The sequence below is a fragment of the Sturnira hondurensis genome, unplaced genomic scaffold (genome assembly GCF_014824575.4).
Source record: "Sturnira hondurensis isolate 20B ecotype Veracruz unplaced genomic scaffold, ASM1482457v3 Scaffold0002638, whole genome shotgun sequence".
Classification (NCBI taxonomy): Eukaryota; Metazoa; Chordata; class Mammalia; order Chiroptera; family Phyllostomidae; genus Sturnira; species Sturnira hondurensis.
The window spans coordinates 12,541,032-12,556,531 of NW_028075269.1; the positions used below are offsets into that span (position 1 = coordinate 12,541,032).

Below are 15,500 nucleotides of genomic sequence, written 5' to 3' on the forward strand. Positions count from 1 at the left end.
AGAGCGACCACAGGTACTTACTGGGGACCCCTGAGCACCCGGTATCAGGGATGTAGCACTGAACCAAGGGCTGGCCCTCTGCCTTCGGGGTGTGCAGGCCAGCGGGGAGATAATACATCAGCAGCACTGGGAAACTGAGAAACGGGAGCCACGTTAGATTGGGTTGCAACACAGGGTCTCAGAATAAGTGGCCTGAAGCTGAGGTCCAGAGGACGAGTGAGATTAGGCAACTGTGTTTGTTTGCTGGGGCTGCTGTAACAAAGTGCCGTGGATTGGATGGCTTAAATGAAATGTGTTTTCTCCCGGTTCTCGAAGCGAGAAGTGTGAGATCAGAGTGTGGGGGAGTTGGTTTCTTCTGAGCCTGTGTCCTTGGCTTGCAGGTAGCCACCTTCTCTCTGTGTCCTTCCACGTGGTCTTTCCTCAGTGCCCGTCTGTGTCCTAGTCTCTGTACAAGGAGGCCAGTCAGATTGGGTGAGGGCCCACCCTCACGGCCTCATTTTAACTTAACCACCTCTATGCAGGCCCTGTCCCTGAATTCAGTCACATTCTGAGGGACCGGGAGTTAGGGCTTCAACATAGAGATTTTGGGAAGATGCAGTTCATCCCTTAACACTCACAACATCGGGGGACGGCTGGTGGGAGAACCGGGGTCAGTGACTAGCATGTGCAGAGGCCTCCCTGAGGGAAGGACGTTTGTGTTCCAGGAAGTGGTTGGAAATGACGTCACAGGGGAAGGCAGGGGCCAGGTCACACCAGGCCTTGTCCACCATGGCAGCATTTCAGGATGCTTGTAATGTACCCCGAAGCCCTCAGCAGCCTGTTAAAGTCCCCCTCTACTGTGAAGAGAAGGAACTGGGGGCGGTGAGAAGGGAAAGTGGGCAGGTTGGTTTAAGCCAGCGTTTCTCAACCTTGGCCCTCTGCACATTTTGGGCTGGATGATGCTTTGCTGTGAGGGCCAGCCCTGTGCATTGCAGATGAGCAGAAGTGTTCGTGCCACTAGATGCCGCAACCAGAAATACTCCTGCATTCTGTCCCGTGTCCCCTGGTGGGCACAATTACCCCAGGCTGAGAACTTGGGCTGGCAGCGTGGATTGGCTGGTACCAGTTGAGTGAGGCACACTGGTGGGTTCAGGGAAGATTTTTGATGACAAAGTCAATGGGATTTAACTTCTTTTTGCCTTGGTTTCTCCACATGCTTTTGAGTTTGATGATATTGTCATTTCTCCAAAGCACAAGGCCCTGTGCCCCTGCATACATAATGGGGTTCAAAAGTGCTTGAAGAATGTTCCGCTGTGTTGTCAGTCACCGGGCCCTGGGGATCCCTGGTCCCGCCTTCAGAGCTCTGAGTCCTGTGGCTGGCAGGGCCACCTGCCTGTGACCGATGTGGTATTTAAGTCTCTGCATCACACCCTTTCATTTGTCAAGTCTGTGGGCCGCCAGCCTGTTGACTCTCAGAGCAAGCACTTTGGAATCTAATCTGGCCAATGCTCTGCCTCTGGAAATCTGTTTATCAGAACAAGATTTCACAGTGGCAGCGACTTTTCAGGGAGCTTGCCTTCGAGGAGCTAGCGCCACAAACGCAAGCGTAGGCGATTTCCCAATAAAACAGCATGGCAGTTACATTCTGGAGAACTCCCTGCTCCCTGGTGGGGCTCAGGGCCGCTGTTTGGAAACAGCTGGAGTGCGTGGGATTTTCTGGGCTGTACATTCCCTGTCTGGCCAGGATCCAGCACCTGGCTGTCCCTCAAGGCTTCTGTCCGTTAACTTCCCCTCTGCCCCCTAGGGCCCTCGCCTGGAGATGGCGAATTGGTTTCATGGTCTTCTCGGGGTGGGTGGTGGCTCTTAAGGAGTCCAGTCTCGAGAGGGGTTCCAACATTGGGTGTGGGCTCAGTGGACACAGTGCCATGATTGGTGATGTTTGGCTGGTGGAATAGGGGACACAGTGGCACCATATGTTTGCAGTTCCTAACAACCACGGCTCATTTTGTTCCTTTAATGCTCTGGGTCGGCCCTTCTTGCACTGCTTTGCTGCCTCGGTCTAGGCCTGAAGGGCCCTGAACGTTCCGTCTCTATATCCATCAGCACCCACTACAAATGCCACCTCTCTCCTTGAACCTTTCTTTGAGGCCTTGAATTTTTACTTCAGAACAGTAGCAAACTACTCAATGACTTTTTAAAGTAAGGAAGGGTCCTGATTGATTTGCTCTTTAGAAAGGTCCCTCTCTGGCCACAGAGGGGGATGTGAGGGGTGGCAGGGAGGTCAGGCTGGGAGACTGTGGTAGGAGCCCTGGTAAGTGGCGGTGGTGACCTGGGCTGGACTCATGGCTGTGGCCGTGGAGACTAGGGTGCCACACTTGGTGCTTGGCCATCTGTAGGGGCGACTGAGTGGGGAGGGGACATGGACGGTTGTTAGGGTTCTGGTGCGGGCAGTTGGGGCAGGCTGAGGCCCCTCACTGTAGCTGCTGTTGTAGAAGTCTTCAGTGAGCTTTGCAAGCTCATTTTCGGTAGGGAGACATGCATGCCCGTGGTTAATTCAGCACCATGGGGCAGCTGGCCTACGGCAATATCCACAGCACCAGGCTGATGTGGGACTGCTCGGGGCCCACTCGTTACAGTCTGACATGTTGAGTGTCACCCCAGTAGTACCACAGTCACACAGGAGAGTGAGTGCTCACCTCTGCTTGGAGAGATCAGGGGACAGACACTTCAGAGGGAGAGCCACACGGACGCTGTGCTCGAACAGCTGCGAACAGAGACTTGAGAGCAGACTCCGTGGGTCGAGGGCATTCCAGGTAGAAACGATAGCAGGTGTAGAGAACAGAGGCGTGGAAGGCGTGATGGCTGGGGTCTGGGATGAGCTGCTTCTCACTGACAGAGCTTGTGAACGAGGGTCATGAGCCCCCTCTACTCCTGCTACCCCCAGGGGGCCTGGACACCCGTCTCAGTCCATGACAGATCATGAGGAAGCCGTGTGCCTTTCCAGCCCTAGTTTGCAGCTCTGCGTGTTCAGGACTTAGCACAGGTGTCTGGTCGCAGATGTTCAGTAAATGCTCATTGATGACTCAGGAGGGGAGCCCTGGGAGGTTTGGTCTTTTTCTCTCCTTTTACCCTGAGACCATTTTACTTCCAGATGGATCCTTATCCCCTAGCCATCAGTCACAGTGATCAGACTGATTAGATTCCGGCTCCCCTGAAAATCTGCCCCCTCGAGCCCCGTGGTGGATGCGTTCAGCACCCCGCTCCCATGCCCTGTTTGCTTCCTAGCCCAGGAGCACCTTTGGGTGAGGCCTTGGCGTTTTGTGACTCTGTTCAGTGGGGTTGCATCCAACCTTGGGGTCGGTTCAACATCTCCAACAACTCTTGGCAGGCAGTTCAGTGACCTTGGGGGTTAGAGGTCTTAGTTTAAGTTTCAGTTTGGCTTTCCTCCTTGTGTGACCTCAGGCAGATTGAAATTTGGGGCTCCCATTTTCTGTAGTGAAATTATCTGCCAGTATTCCTGTTGAGTGGGCTGCAGTTCAAAGATTCTGTGATTGTAGGACCATGGAGTCCGAGGCCTGGCGGGCGTGCACAGCTCCTGCTGTTGGAGCCTTCGGGGGGCCAGTGTTTGCTGCTGTCCCGGACCCTTCATTTTCAGGCCCCCGCTGCTGGCCAGGAGAGATGTTTGGACTTTTACAGCCCATCTTCTTGATGGAGAAAGAAGAAAAACACCTAATGTGTGTCAGACATCTGCATCATACTTCGCGATTTTTCTCTATGTAGTCCTCCCAGAATCCCCAGGGGTGGGGCAGCGAAGACTGTCAGTCCATTTCACAGATGAGAAACCGAGACCCAGAGAGGTCGAGTCACCAACCCAAGGGCTTGCCTGTACAACCCATGCCAGACAAGAGCCCTTCCAGTTGGGGGCTCGAGTTCTTACCACGTTTGTCAGGCCTCTGATATTCGTGTCCCCCTCTTCAACAGACAGCCAGCTGCTCCCTGGGAACAACTTCACCAACGAGTGCAACATTCCGGGCAACTTCATGTGCAGCAATGGGCGGTGCATCCCGGGCGCCTGGCAGTGTGACGGGCTGCCCGACTGCTTCGACAAGAGCGATGAGAAGGAGTGCCGTGAGTGCCCGGCCCTGTGCGGTGGGGGTGCAGTGGGGGGTCCCGGGGCAGAGGGAGGAGGTCCCAGTCTGGTCAGACCCTGGACACTCGGCTTGCTGTCCTTGTCCACGCTGTAGCTCTGCCTCAGAAGGGCGTGGTCTGGGCAGCCTGGTCTGTGCAGCAGAGCCGCAGCTCTAGGCGCAGAGGACCCCCACCCTGGGGCCTGTCACTGCCATTACTTTACACACAAGGAGTCTGAGACCTGGAAGTTATGTAGCTTCCCTATCTACCAACCAGCAGGCAGCTGACCTGGATTTGAACCTAGGGCTGCCTGACCCCAAGGCCCAGGCTGATAACCATCTTGCGCGTCTCATACATCATGGAGTATCCTTGACGATTAAATGAGATGTAGCACTGTGACAGGTATCCACCTGGGAGGTGGTACTGACTAGATCGTCATTTGCTTCCATGCTCTTTCCTCTGCCAAAAAGGCCTGGGCATCATCTTCAAATGGGCGCCACCAGGGCCTCGGGGGTGTCTCTCGGATTCTCCCCACCCACCCACCTGCTTCAGCCTCTTACCCATTTCATGCCCTGAAATGTGCATGAGATTTGGGTGGGGGGTAATCTATGAAAAAGGAGGCATCTGGGATGTGAGTGGAGGGTCGTCCAGGGTATCTAGTGATTGTGCTCCCAGCCCTGGAGAGGTGAGGTCCTCTTCCTCCCAGAGTGTGGCACTGCAGGGAGAGCTCCACTCAGCCCCCAGAGGTGGGAAGCACACCCAGGAGTGCTGGCCCCAGGTTGGTCTAGCAGGTGTCTGCCTGGGGGTCTGCACAGCAGAACAGTGATTCTTGGGTCTTTCTCTGCCTTCAGGCAGCAGGCCTCTCTGACAGGACAATGTGTGTCTGACTCTGAACCTGCTGTCTCTCTGGAAGCCAGTTGAGGAAATGTCTGGGGAGGGACCAGTCATTTGAACTTTTAACGTAGCTGGTACCTGCATTTGAGGCCAAGTCTGCTGACCCACGGGAAGGAGCACTCTCTTTGGTGTCCACCTCTGGAGCCAGTCAGCAACCAGCGCCACCCCGCCCCTCTACCCCTGCCCAGGGATGTGCCTCCTCAGGCAAGCAGCCCGCTCTGAGACTGGCCCTCGCCTGGACAAGGGTCCAGTACTCCTGCTGCCTGCCCCTGCCCTGCGGGGAAGTTTTTGGAGGGTGGGTTGGCAGTATCTTTTTTTGTGGGGAGTATTTCATTTTGGTTGTTGCATATGATTTTTTTTCTGAATAGCCCACTTTACATATTGCACTTTTGTTTTTGCAGTTTTTTAAAAAACTATTTTCTCTCTCAGCCTTCTGTGTTTCTAGTGTGGCTTCAACATTGCTAGAAATATAACATTTGTCATTTGAGTTTCCAATGACATAACATGTGTAAACTCCATAATCTGTCAGCCTTGAGCATTAGTAACACTGTGCAGATATGTGGAATGACCATTTTTAGGATGTGGTGTGTCCTCTAGTAAATGTCCTTGGCCGAGGTGGGTTATTCAGTGCAGGGTAAGAATATATAGAAGAATATATAGAAGAATATATAGAAGAATATAGGGCTGGGAGTTGAGACCTAAGGTTTATTCCCAGCTTTGTCAGTAGCAGCTGTGCGATACCAGCATCCGCTGTGACATCCGGTGTCCTCTGTCAGCCCAGTGCCATGATTGTGGAATCCGTGCGCAGACTGAAGGACGTGGTGGAGAGAGACTATGGAGAAAAAAGATTGCCCGGGCAGCTGCCTGGCACTGTTTGGTTTGGTTTGGAACGGGCTCGTCTTGGCTGTTCTCCATCCATTTTTCCTCATTTCCTATTCTTAACCCCCAAGTGGAGACTTGATTGACATTTATTTAGTCTTTTGATCAAAACGTAATTTAACAAACCATACACACAAACACATGTGTTAAATAAAACCCTCTCCTCTGTCACTCTTCTTTTTTTCTTGTCTTTAAATAAAAACAGAAGAACACTAGAAAGTTTAGACAACAGAGAGAAAGAAAAGAAGTCCTTTTCTAAAACAAATTCAACTTGCATTTTAAATTTCTGACGTAAGGCCTTACCGCCTAGGGGTCAAGGGCGCGAGCGCTAAAGACCCAGTGCGTCCAGATCCCAGGCGGTCCTCCCCCTCCTCGCCCAGATGCTCTGTGGTCTTGGGGAAGTTACCAGAATGGTCTAAATCTCGGCCATCGGGAGGATTAAGTGAGAATTCCTAGTGCTTCAATTCCCTCCTCTCCAAAATGAGCACAATAAGGCTTTTAATAAGCATTGTTGTGAAGTTTGAAAGCATGTTAAGCACACAGCATAAGGCCTGGTAAACATCAGCTGTTAAGTGGTCAGCCTGCACAAACTGTTTAATCTGGACGTCGTCATGGAAACATGATTGAGCAACTGTTTTTTTCTTCTTCGCATTGGAGGCCCTTTGCCACATTCCCATATTCAGTGTTCACGGTTGTTTTGTGAGGTTGCCTACTATTCCACCCAGTAGATGTACTGTAGCCCAAGGGTTCTGCTATTGTTGGCGGTTTAACTCTCTTTCGTTTTTTTTACTTCTGCTCATCAGACGGTTGAGGGTCAGTTGAGGAATTTATACATACCCAGAGGATGGGCTGAACCAAGGCTCCAGGGTAACTGACTGGCCTCTTCAGAATTTGTGTCACTTCCCCCACGTCGTGCGCAGAAGTTGCAAGGCCATTCTCTGATTCTTTGCAGTAACTTAGTACTTAAGGAGAGGAGAGTGCTGGCGGCTGATAGTCTCACCACAGAGAGGTGATTACCGCAAGTTCCCTAGGAAATAGCTAATATCTTTACAAGATAATAGACGTCAACAAGGGGAGTTCTCGCCCTGATGAAAGGCAGGGGAGCCCCGAGCAGGGTGTCCTGGGGTAGGAGGCAGCGAGCAGCTCTTCCGTGTGCACGCAGAGAGGCGCTTCTCATAAGACGGGAGAAACTTCTTTATCGGAACGGTAATAAAGTCATGTGTTGTGAAGAGTGGGGAAAGGGGGCACAGAATCAGCAGGGTATTTCTCTCTGTCTCTCTCTCTCTCTCTGTCTCTCTCTCTCTCTCTCTCTCTCACACACACACACACACACACACACGCACACACGCACACACATGGTGACTGCACAGAATCAGCAGGGTATTTCTCTCTCTCTCTGTCTCTCTCTCTGTCTCTCTCTCTCTCACACACACACACACACACACACGCGCGCGCGGCGACTGCTCCGACAGAACCTCTGTTGATGAGCGTCTCAAAAGTCTCCATCCCGGCTTTTCCCCGTTGTCACCAAGGATATGAGTTATTATATCTTGACTTTTTTCCAGGTAACGTTTCAACATTTTAATACCTTTATTTATTTTTTTCTGTATCAGTTTTAATTCTTAGATGGATAGTCTGTTCACTTGGTATAATGTTTATTTACTCACCACTCAGCATTTATGTTGTCTCTAGTTTTTCACTGTTAGAAATGGTATTCATTGCTCTGAACGTGAGGGTGGACACGACTTTCCCTCTGTTTTGAGAAATTTTCTTAATCCAGATTCTCAGAAGTGGAAGGACTGGGTTGGAGGACGGAGGCTCTCTCTGGCTCTTCATTCAGACCGCCCGCTTGTTCTGCTAGAGGCCGGCACCAGCTTGGCCTTCACGGCAACGTGAGAATTCTGCCTTTATTAGTCTTGGCAGGGTTCGGTAGCCCCTCAAAAGATATTTTTATGGTTCACTGAATAGATGAAAACAGATATATATTTTAATTTTTATTATCTAAATAAATGGAATGTTTCCCTGTACCTCTATTTACTAGTTATATTTCCACCTCTGTGCAGTATCTATTAATGCACTAGAATAAATTTCCATCTGGGTCGAGTCGTTCAATTTCCCGCCTCATGAATCTGGAGAACCTCCCTTCCTAGTGTTTGGAGAGAAGACACTCATTTTGGGAAAGTTTGAGTGTACTTGTGTTCTTGGTTAGTAAATGCCCTAAATACTCATTTTATCTAAATGACGGGTGTGGGTTTTTTTGTAATAAAAGGATTAGAGATCTGTTTTAGAGAAACAGGGACGCTCGTGCGTGCTCCATGAGAACACTTTGTGGTGCTGTGCCCTGACTGGAACTTCTCTGGGCTGCACATTACATTTATACCTCATTTGCTTGTCGCAGCCTTGTGAGGAAGGGACCATCGTTCTCTCCAGACGAGGAAATGGGGCCACAGAGAGTTGGCAGAGCTGGCTTCTTCCCCCAGGGACCGCGTCCCTCAGCGCCCCCCAGTGGGGCCTGTGGTCTTTCTCTGCACGTGGGTTGGTGTCACTCTGCTGAACGAGAGTCTCCTCTGTTACCACTCTGCTTTTTAAAAATTTAGAAATGTCGATAATGATTTTCTGTGTAAGTGATTTCTGAAATGTCGATTAGCCCCGTGAGTCTGCGAAGGAAGAGACTGCACTTCCATGGCTGCCCCTGCTGTGGTGGTAATGCAGCGATCCAAATTCCAGGACCCCGTGGGACCTGCAATCCAGAGCCCTAAAATCTGCCTCCAGCTCTGTGTTGGGTTGTAGCTGCCCCCCCTCTTGTGTCCTAACCAAATGGGGGAGAGATCCTGGAGGTTGGAGATCCACGGTTCATTTTTTTTTTTCTAGGAAAAGTCATATGGATCGTATCTTTGACCAGGCAGGGACAGACTTTTAAAGTCGCCAGCCCTTTTGTTTGTGTGGGTGTGGGGGGTAGAGTGGGTGGGGGTGGAGGGTGGTGAGAGGAGATGGGGAAAGATTTAAGGATTTTGTCAGATGGTAAAATTTTAATATGTCTCGAAGGACAGAAACATCGAAAAATAGGGGCAAAAATGGAATTTAAATTTTACTTGCTTTTACTGGTTCCAACCATTACTTGAGTGTGACTTTTAAGTTCTGGTGTGATGTCAGAAATCCATGAGCTGGGGTTGAGAGAGCGACTTTGGAATAATGGTCACCAAGAAACCTAAGAGGAGGAAAGCCGGGGCAGAAATGCCTCCTCTTTTCTTTTCATCCTCCCTCTGTCTTCTGCCTCTAGGTGGCGCCACATGTAATGTTGTCTTTTGAATGTAGTGCAACAGGGCTCACAGGAGCTGTTACGGAATTCTTTCAGCTTTGAGCTCCAGGGAGGCAGCCAGACACCAAACCAGTGCAGAAAGGGAAGGAAACACCTATTTGAGAGCCTAAGGTGAGCCAGGCGGGCTCTTGGGGCAACAGGGGATCTGCAGGTGTTCCCCACCCGCCTGAGTGGCTGCCACTGGCTCTGTCCCAGCTCAGCTGGAACCCCACGCAGGTAAGCACCTGGGTGGATTTTGATGGTGGTACTTTGCTTCATCACCTGAGCTGTCTTCAGCCTCCACCTTCACATTGCTGTTCTGAGACCAGAACTGGTCCCTGTGGCTTCTAAGGTTTTAGGTCCAGAGCCTGGAGGAGTAACAGTCTCCCAGATACTGTTTTTTCATCCTCCAGCTGTGCTGTGTACCCTGCGCCCATGGTGAGATGTGGCTTGCAGTCCAGATGTTAGGATCTCAGCATAAATTCCCAGGTTGTCACCTGATAGTAACCTAGGAACATTTCTGGCTTGTTAGACCACACTTGACCTAACATGTGTTTGACCTTATGCAGACTTTTCTAAAAGGGCCCTGGGAGCTGTTTGAAGATGCCAGCAATTTTACACTGAGTTGAGCTATCCAGAGTTCTCTGAAACTTCCTGGGTGTGTTAGTTCCTTGGGGCTGCTATAGCATAGTCCGACACACCAGGGTTTAAGGCAGAAACCTGTGCTCTCACAGTTCTGGAACCTGGGTGTCTGGCGTCAGGTGTCACAGGACCACGCTGTCCCTGAAGGCTCGAGGGCAGGGCCCTCCCTGCTTCCTTGCTGGCACTCCTTGACTTCCCTGGCTTCCTTGGCTCCCTTGACTTGTAGATGCACACTACAACCTCTTCTTCCATCATCATTGGTGTTCTCCTGTGCACCTATCTCTACATCCAAATTTTCATCTTAAGAGGATATCCATTGTTGAATTCAGTTACACTTTAATCCAGTGTGACCTCAACTTGGTTACATACTCTACAACTCTATTTCCAAACAAGATTGTGTTCACAGGTGCAGGACACTTATACCCAACTCCAAGGGGCCCTGTTGAGAAGGTGGCATGCCTGGTGCCCACAGGGCAAGGCCTTCACACGGAGCTCCATTCTGTGTGGGTTCTCTCTGCATCTGCAGGGGCTAGTTCGTTGTTACGTATTTTATCTCCCTTTGTAGCATGGTGGTCATGGTGAGGAGTGGTTTGAAAGTGTGGGAAGAGTGCTTTGTATGACAAAATGAATATTAAAAAAGAAAACTCGGCTGTCACCTGGCGGCCTTGATTTGGCCACTTCACGGTAAAGAAAGTGCTCAGAACGCTAGTTTGTGTGCGTGGCAGTCTGTGAAAGTCTGTGCCTTTAAAAGCCACTGGGGTGGGAGTTGCTATAACTAAACCGCTGCCTGCGGCTCGCTGCCTTCTAGCCCACCTGGGAGGAAGCCGGGAGGGCCTCCAGCCAGCTGGAGCAGCTGGTGGGTTCTGTGCGCCCTACACAAAGACCCTAAAAACTCGCATTGGTTGCCTGTGTTTCTAAAACTTGCACATAAAAATGGGGATTATCAGATTTTCTTGAAAAGTCAGATTCAGCGTGAGGTTGAATCTGCACTCAGAAGACCCATTTCCACTCCGCCTCCATCATGCATTTCCCTGACCGGCTCCGGCCGAGGCCTCCAGTTCTACTTGAGCCCTAAAGGAGGCATCTTTTCACCTTCAGATCTCTGACATTGAGACGCTTCTTACAAGTGATGGGATAAAGAAACACAGTGTTCCAGTTTAATTGGCAGTTTTTTCTTTTTGACTTGTACGTAGCATAGGATGTGCCTTGTAGTCAGCGGCACCTTGGAGTCAGTGAAATACAAGTGGTTTTCTCTGATCATGAGCACGGGACGGTTTGGCCAAGGCTGCCGGCGTTTCCAAACAGAAACACGCACCACGGGCGTATGGTTTCCTTAGGGAGGCTGGGAGGGGGCTGGCTCTGGGCCCACACTGCCTGTGTTGGGTCCTGGTTCTGTCTCCTGGGAGCCGTGGGACCTGGGCAAGGTATCTCAGCCTCAGTTTCCTTAAATCCCATGGCATTTCTATGAGGATTGAATGAGCTAAAACCTTGAAAGCCCCTCACACAGCAGCTGGCACATAGCAAGCACCCAGTCAGTTTTAGCTGTAGTCTTGCTGGCAGCCTGCAGTCACCTTTCTGGTTTACATCCCGGCTCTGCCACTGGCTGGTTGCTCCCCCGCTTGGAGCCTCAGTTTCTTCATCTGTGAAACGGGAGTGGGTCTGAGAAAGGGGGAGTGTGAGAACCAGGCGTGCCAGTGCTGACGTCTGGTGTAGAGCGGCGCTTTATAGAGTGTGTTTTCCCACCCTCCCCCTTCCCCAGCAATGCCTTGTTTCCGGGAAGGGGGAGCCTACGGAGTTGCCAGAGCACATTTGGTCCAGGCTCTCTCGGGCTCCTGCATTCAGTCATCGGATGTGGGCTGGAAGATGCTCTGCCGATTCTGCTTCCTAAAAGATTGGCTAAGGTGAGGAAGGTGAACCATTGCGTTTCAGAAATCCTGCGCGCCTTCAGATTGGCTGCACATTCACAAAAATGAGTCTGTCCCCCTCTCCAAGCCATTTTCAGAAGACAGAACCCAGTGATCCTGTGACATCCCTCGCTGATTGGAGGGGTGGGGTGAGGGAGCCCCATCCCATCCCCAGTGCTCCTGAGCCCCCACCCACCCCTCAAAAGTGAGAAGAACCAGACACTCTCCTGAGAGCCCTGGTGCCCCTCCCTTGGAGCTGGGGCAGGACATCTCAGACTCCCACCCCAGGGAGAAGTTGAGGTAGGCATCCTGGAGCCTGGAGAAAAACGGGGGGGATTTGTCCATGTTCGTAATCTCCCTGGATCTTACAGTCTTTCATCTCTGAAGTCACCAAAGCTCTCCGTTCTTAGAAAGTCTCGTTTCATTGGTTAGTTAAGCCCTCCCACCACCACACACACACCCCTGCCCGCGTCATTCTAGTCCTGTGCTCGTGTTGACACAGAGTCGCGTGGCGCCTACCAAAAATGCCACCAGGCTCCGTCTGGCTTCTGGCCCCTGCTTTCTTGACAACTACCCATAGAAATGACAGTGAGTCATCCTGTAAGTCAACTCTTTTGTGCAAATATCAGCCTAGCTTATCTCGCCAGTCCTCCTGCTGCCGCCTGTGGAGAACTCCGTTCCGCTCTGCGCTGTGCGCTGCCTTTCCCAGCTCGCACGAAGAGAATCCTGATGAAGGGCCTGAGCTGGGAGGGTCCATGCTCCACGCTGCTGAGTGCACGCGGCCAGGGCGCTGGGCCCCTGTTGTTTGGGCTCGCTCTCCGTGCCAGGGCCTGGCGGGAGCTGCATGGCGATGTAGTCCGTGGTGACAGGCTCCTTAATTGCTAATAAAATTTAAATGGCTGCAGCATCACAGAACATCAAAAAAAATGATCTCTCTGGCATGTCCAAGTCCTGCTGATTCAAGCTGGGCTGTGACCGGGCCGCCTTTTTGTTTTTATTTCCGTGGGCAGACACGCACTTTCATCTGCGACGCAGCTAGCTTGCAGTTGCTGAATGGCTTTTAAAAGATTCAGAGAGCAGTGAGAAAGGACTGATTAGAAGAAGAGGACATGGCGCCTGTGTACAATCCAGGCCTGTGGCTGCGGCATCCTTTTGCTAATAACACTAGGACGCTAGTTCTCTGCGAGTTTCGAGTGGGAGGCGGTGTGGGTAGAGAATCTGAGGTCAGGAGGCATGGCCCCACTGCAAAACACTTCGGGAACTGTTGGCTTTTGGCACGGTTTATACTGCCTCCTTGGTTAAGATGGCTGCAAGAGGGCTCCCGTGAAATGCAGGGAATGTCTCAGGGCTAAAGGCTGCCAGGTTGTCTGGGCTCAGTGGTTGGAAGAGGAGGGAGTCAAATAGGTTACATGCATGTAGTTCCATGTTCTAAGCATGGCAGAGCTTCAGGTCAATTCCAAGTCAGCACGCAGTCTCTGCGCCCTTGGAGAGCCGCAGTTTGCATGTACCTGAGTTTTTGCTGTCTTCAGGGCCTTTCGTTTGGCAGGGGAGACAGGGAGCCAGTGCCTCCGATTCTCCATGGGGCTGAAATCTGCAGGGATCAAGGACCCTCTTGGTTCCTGTTGTCCCTCGGCAGGGGGGAGGGCTATTGGCTTCTGCAGTACTTTTGGGATGCAGCAGTAAGACCCATGATGTTCCCTGGCCCGAGCTAAGAGAAAGTGCTTGAGGGAGGGGTGGGGTCCAGCTGGGGGAGGGGGCTCCGAGGAGGAGACTGTCAGCGGCGAGTTGAGAGCATCAGCTGCCCCAGAGAGCTGGATGGGGGGCCCACTTGCACAGCGATTCTCTGGTGGTCGTCCAGCACGAGAGGGTTTTTTCTCTTGGCTGATTTGAACATTTTGGCCAGTGAGAGGGGAACCTGGAGCAGGATCCTGCCTGTGGCCTGCTCAAGCCCATCACCGTCACTGTGGCGCATGTCCTTTGGCCTTCTTCCGTGGAGCACAGGCAGACACATTCTCTGCGTGCCCGGGCAGCAGGCCGCTGGCCCGTGGGAAGCGGAGGGAGCCTCTGTGGGATGACAGGGAGCAGATGGTCTTGGTTTGGAACCTGGTGGGTCTCTGGCACTCGCTGTCTGCCATTCAAAACCAAACCAGGCTTGTTCCCAGTTCCCTGGAATTGAGGACACTGACCAGTCTGGTGCTGGGAAAGGGCGAGGGAGAGAGGTCACCTGCTGCCCACAGTCACTGTGTGCTTTGGTGCAAGGCCTGGTGCAGCGCCCAACCTCCTTTCCTGTCCCTTCTGCTATTCAGGGCCCCTCTGAGATGGAAATGGGGGCCTGGTACTGCTCTTCCTCCAATTCCCATTCAGCCGTTTCCTGGCCATGTGCTGGGATGCTGGGTCCTATGGGGACTTGAGGAAGAACCTGCCTGGCCGTCCTGGCTTTGGGAAGGGGCTGTGGAATGGCAGTTACGAGTCAGGCTCTGCCACTGCACTATTGGCGTCAGCTGAGATGTAGCCACCGGGACAGGGTTAGGTGTCCGAGAGCTTTACAGGGGTTGGGTGGGAGCCGGAGAAGGCAGGGAGAGTGGCGATGGGGAGTTGGCCTTAGTGGGAGGACAGGAGGAAGGAGGAGAAGAAGAGCCTCAGACTGCAGTGCGGCTTGTTTAGCCAGGCCCCTGGGTGTCCCGGAGCCAAACGTGCCTGTGGAAGGAGTCCTGAGGGCAGTGGCAGGGGCCGTCAGTCCCACCCCCTGCCCCAGGAGATCTGGGCGCTGCCTTTCCCTGACCCCCACAGCCATGGGTGAGCTGTGTTCGTGCTCCTACTAGGGATGAGTCACTCATTCATGGAACAGATGTATGCCGAGCACTGTGGTGGCACTGGAGAAATGCTGATGGAGGGAACCCCTGTCTTCTGAGAGACCTAAGTCAGGTGAAGAGACAAGCAGTGAACAAGCATTTGCAGTGGGGTCCGGGAGAGGGGCCTGACCTCGGTGCCGTGGGGTCCCACAGGAGGGACACCGGGGGCTCCCAGGAGGCATCTAGGAGAACCACAGCCTCAGCTGGCACTGGCAGGGCATGGAGGTGACCTTGTAACGGGCTGGCACACCTGCACGGAGAGGGAAGACCTAACAGAGCCCCAGGGTAGTGTTTTCTCGATGGCTCAGCATGAAGCTGCTCCACGGGATATTACCGAAAGCAACTTAACAAAACCCCACACCTCCGTGAGTCTGTTTTCTCTCAAATAATAACTGAATGGCGCTCCACCTGTCGGCCGGCTGGGGCTCCCAGGCTCTTAGGGACAGCCGCCAAACTTAGAGACAGCCACCTGAGGGTCACCTGGCCCATCTGTTCAAAACCTGCTGGAACAGAACCGTGTGGGTGGGACCTTGAAACTGGCATCTTCACCAGAGGCGCGGGCGAGCCGTGTACCCACTACACTGAGGTGCACCTGTCCCCTGATGGAACTCTCAGTCTTGAGGAACGAGGGGTCACGTCAGGCACTTCTTACGTTGTCAGCCTCTTTCCGTGTCAGGGGAGAAGGGGTGTTTGATGTCTTCTGAGAGGCCCAGGCAGGTAAGAAGCACCCCACTGGTGTGTTGGCCTTCAGAGCAGAATGGGAGCAGAGAGCACTAAGTAAAGGGATGGCCATGTGCAAGGGGTTAGAGCTTCGTTTGCTTTTAAAGGACTTTTCATGCGTATTTTCTCCTAAAGGAGGCAGCTGGATCCCAAGTGTTCTCCGAGCCAGAAATGAAATTCTTGGCCAGACGTGCCTGATTTTGG

At 52.4% G+C, this 15,500-nt stretch overlaps 1 protein-coding gene across 3 annotated transcripts in view; it reads left to right on the forward strand.

Annotated features, from left to right (window-relative positions):
• Positions 1-15,500, forward strand: part of LDLRAD3 (low density lipoprotein receptor class A domain containing 3) — a 209,132-nt gene that overhangs the window by 58,348 nt on the left and 135,284 nt on the right. For all 3 annotated transcript variants that reach the window (XM_037040516.1, XM_037040517.1, XM_037040518.1), the window contains exon 2: positions 3,961-4,107. In XM_037040516.1, coding sequence (XP_036896411.1) covers positions 3,961-4,107 — 147 coding nt within the window. The remainder of the gene's footprint in view (positions 1-3,960; positions 4,108-15,500) is intronic.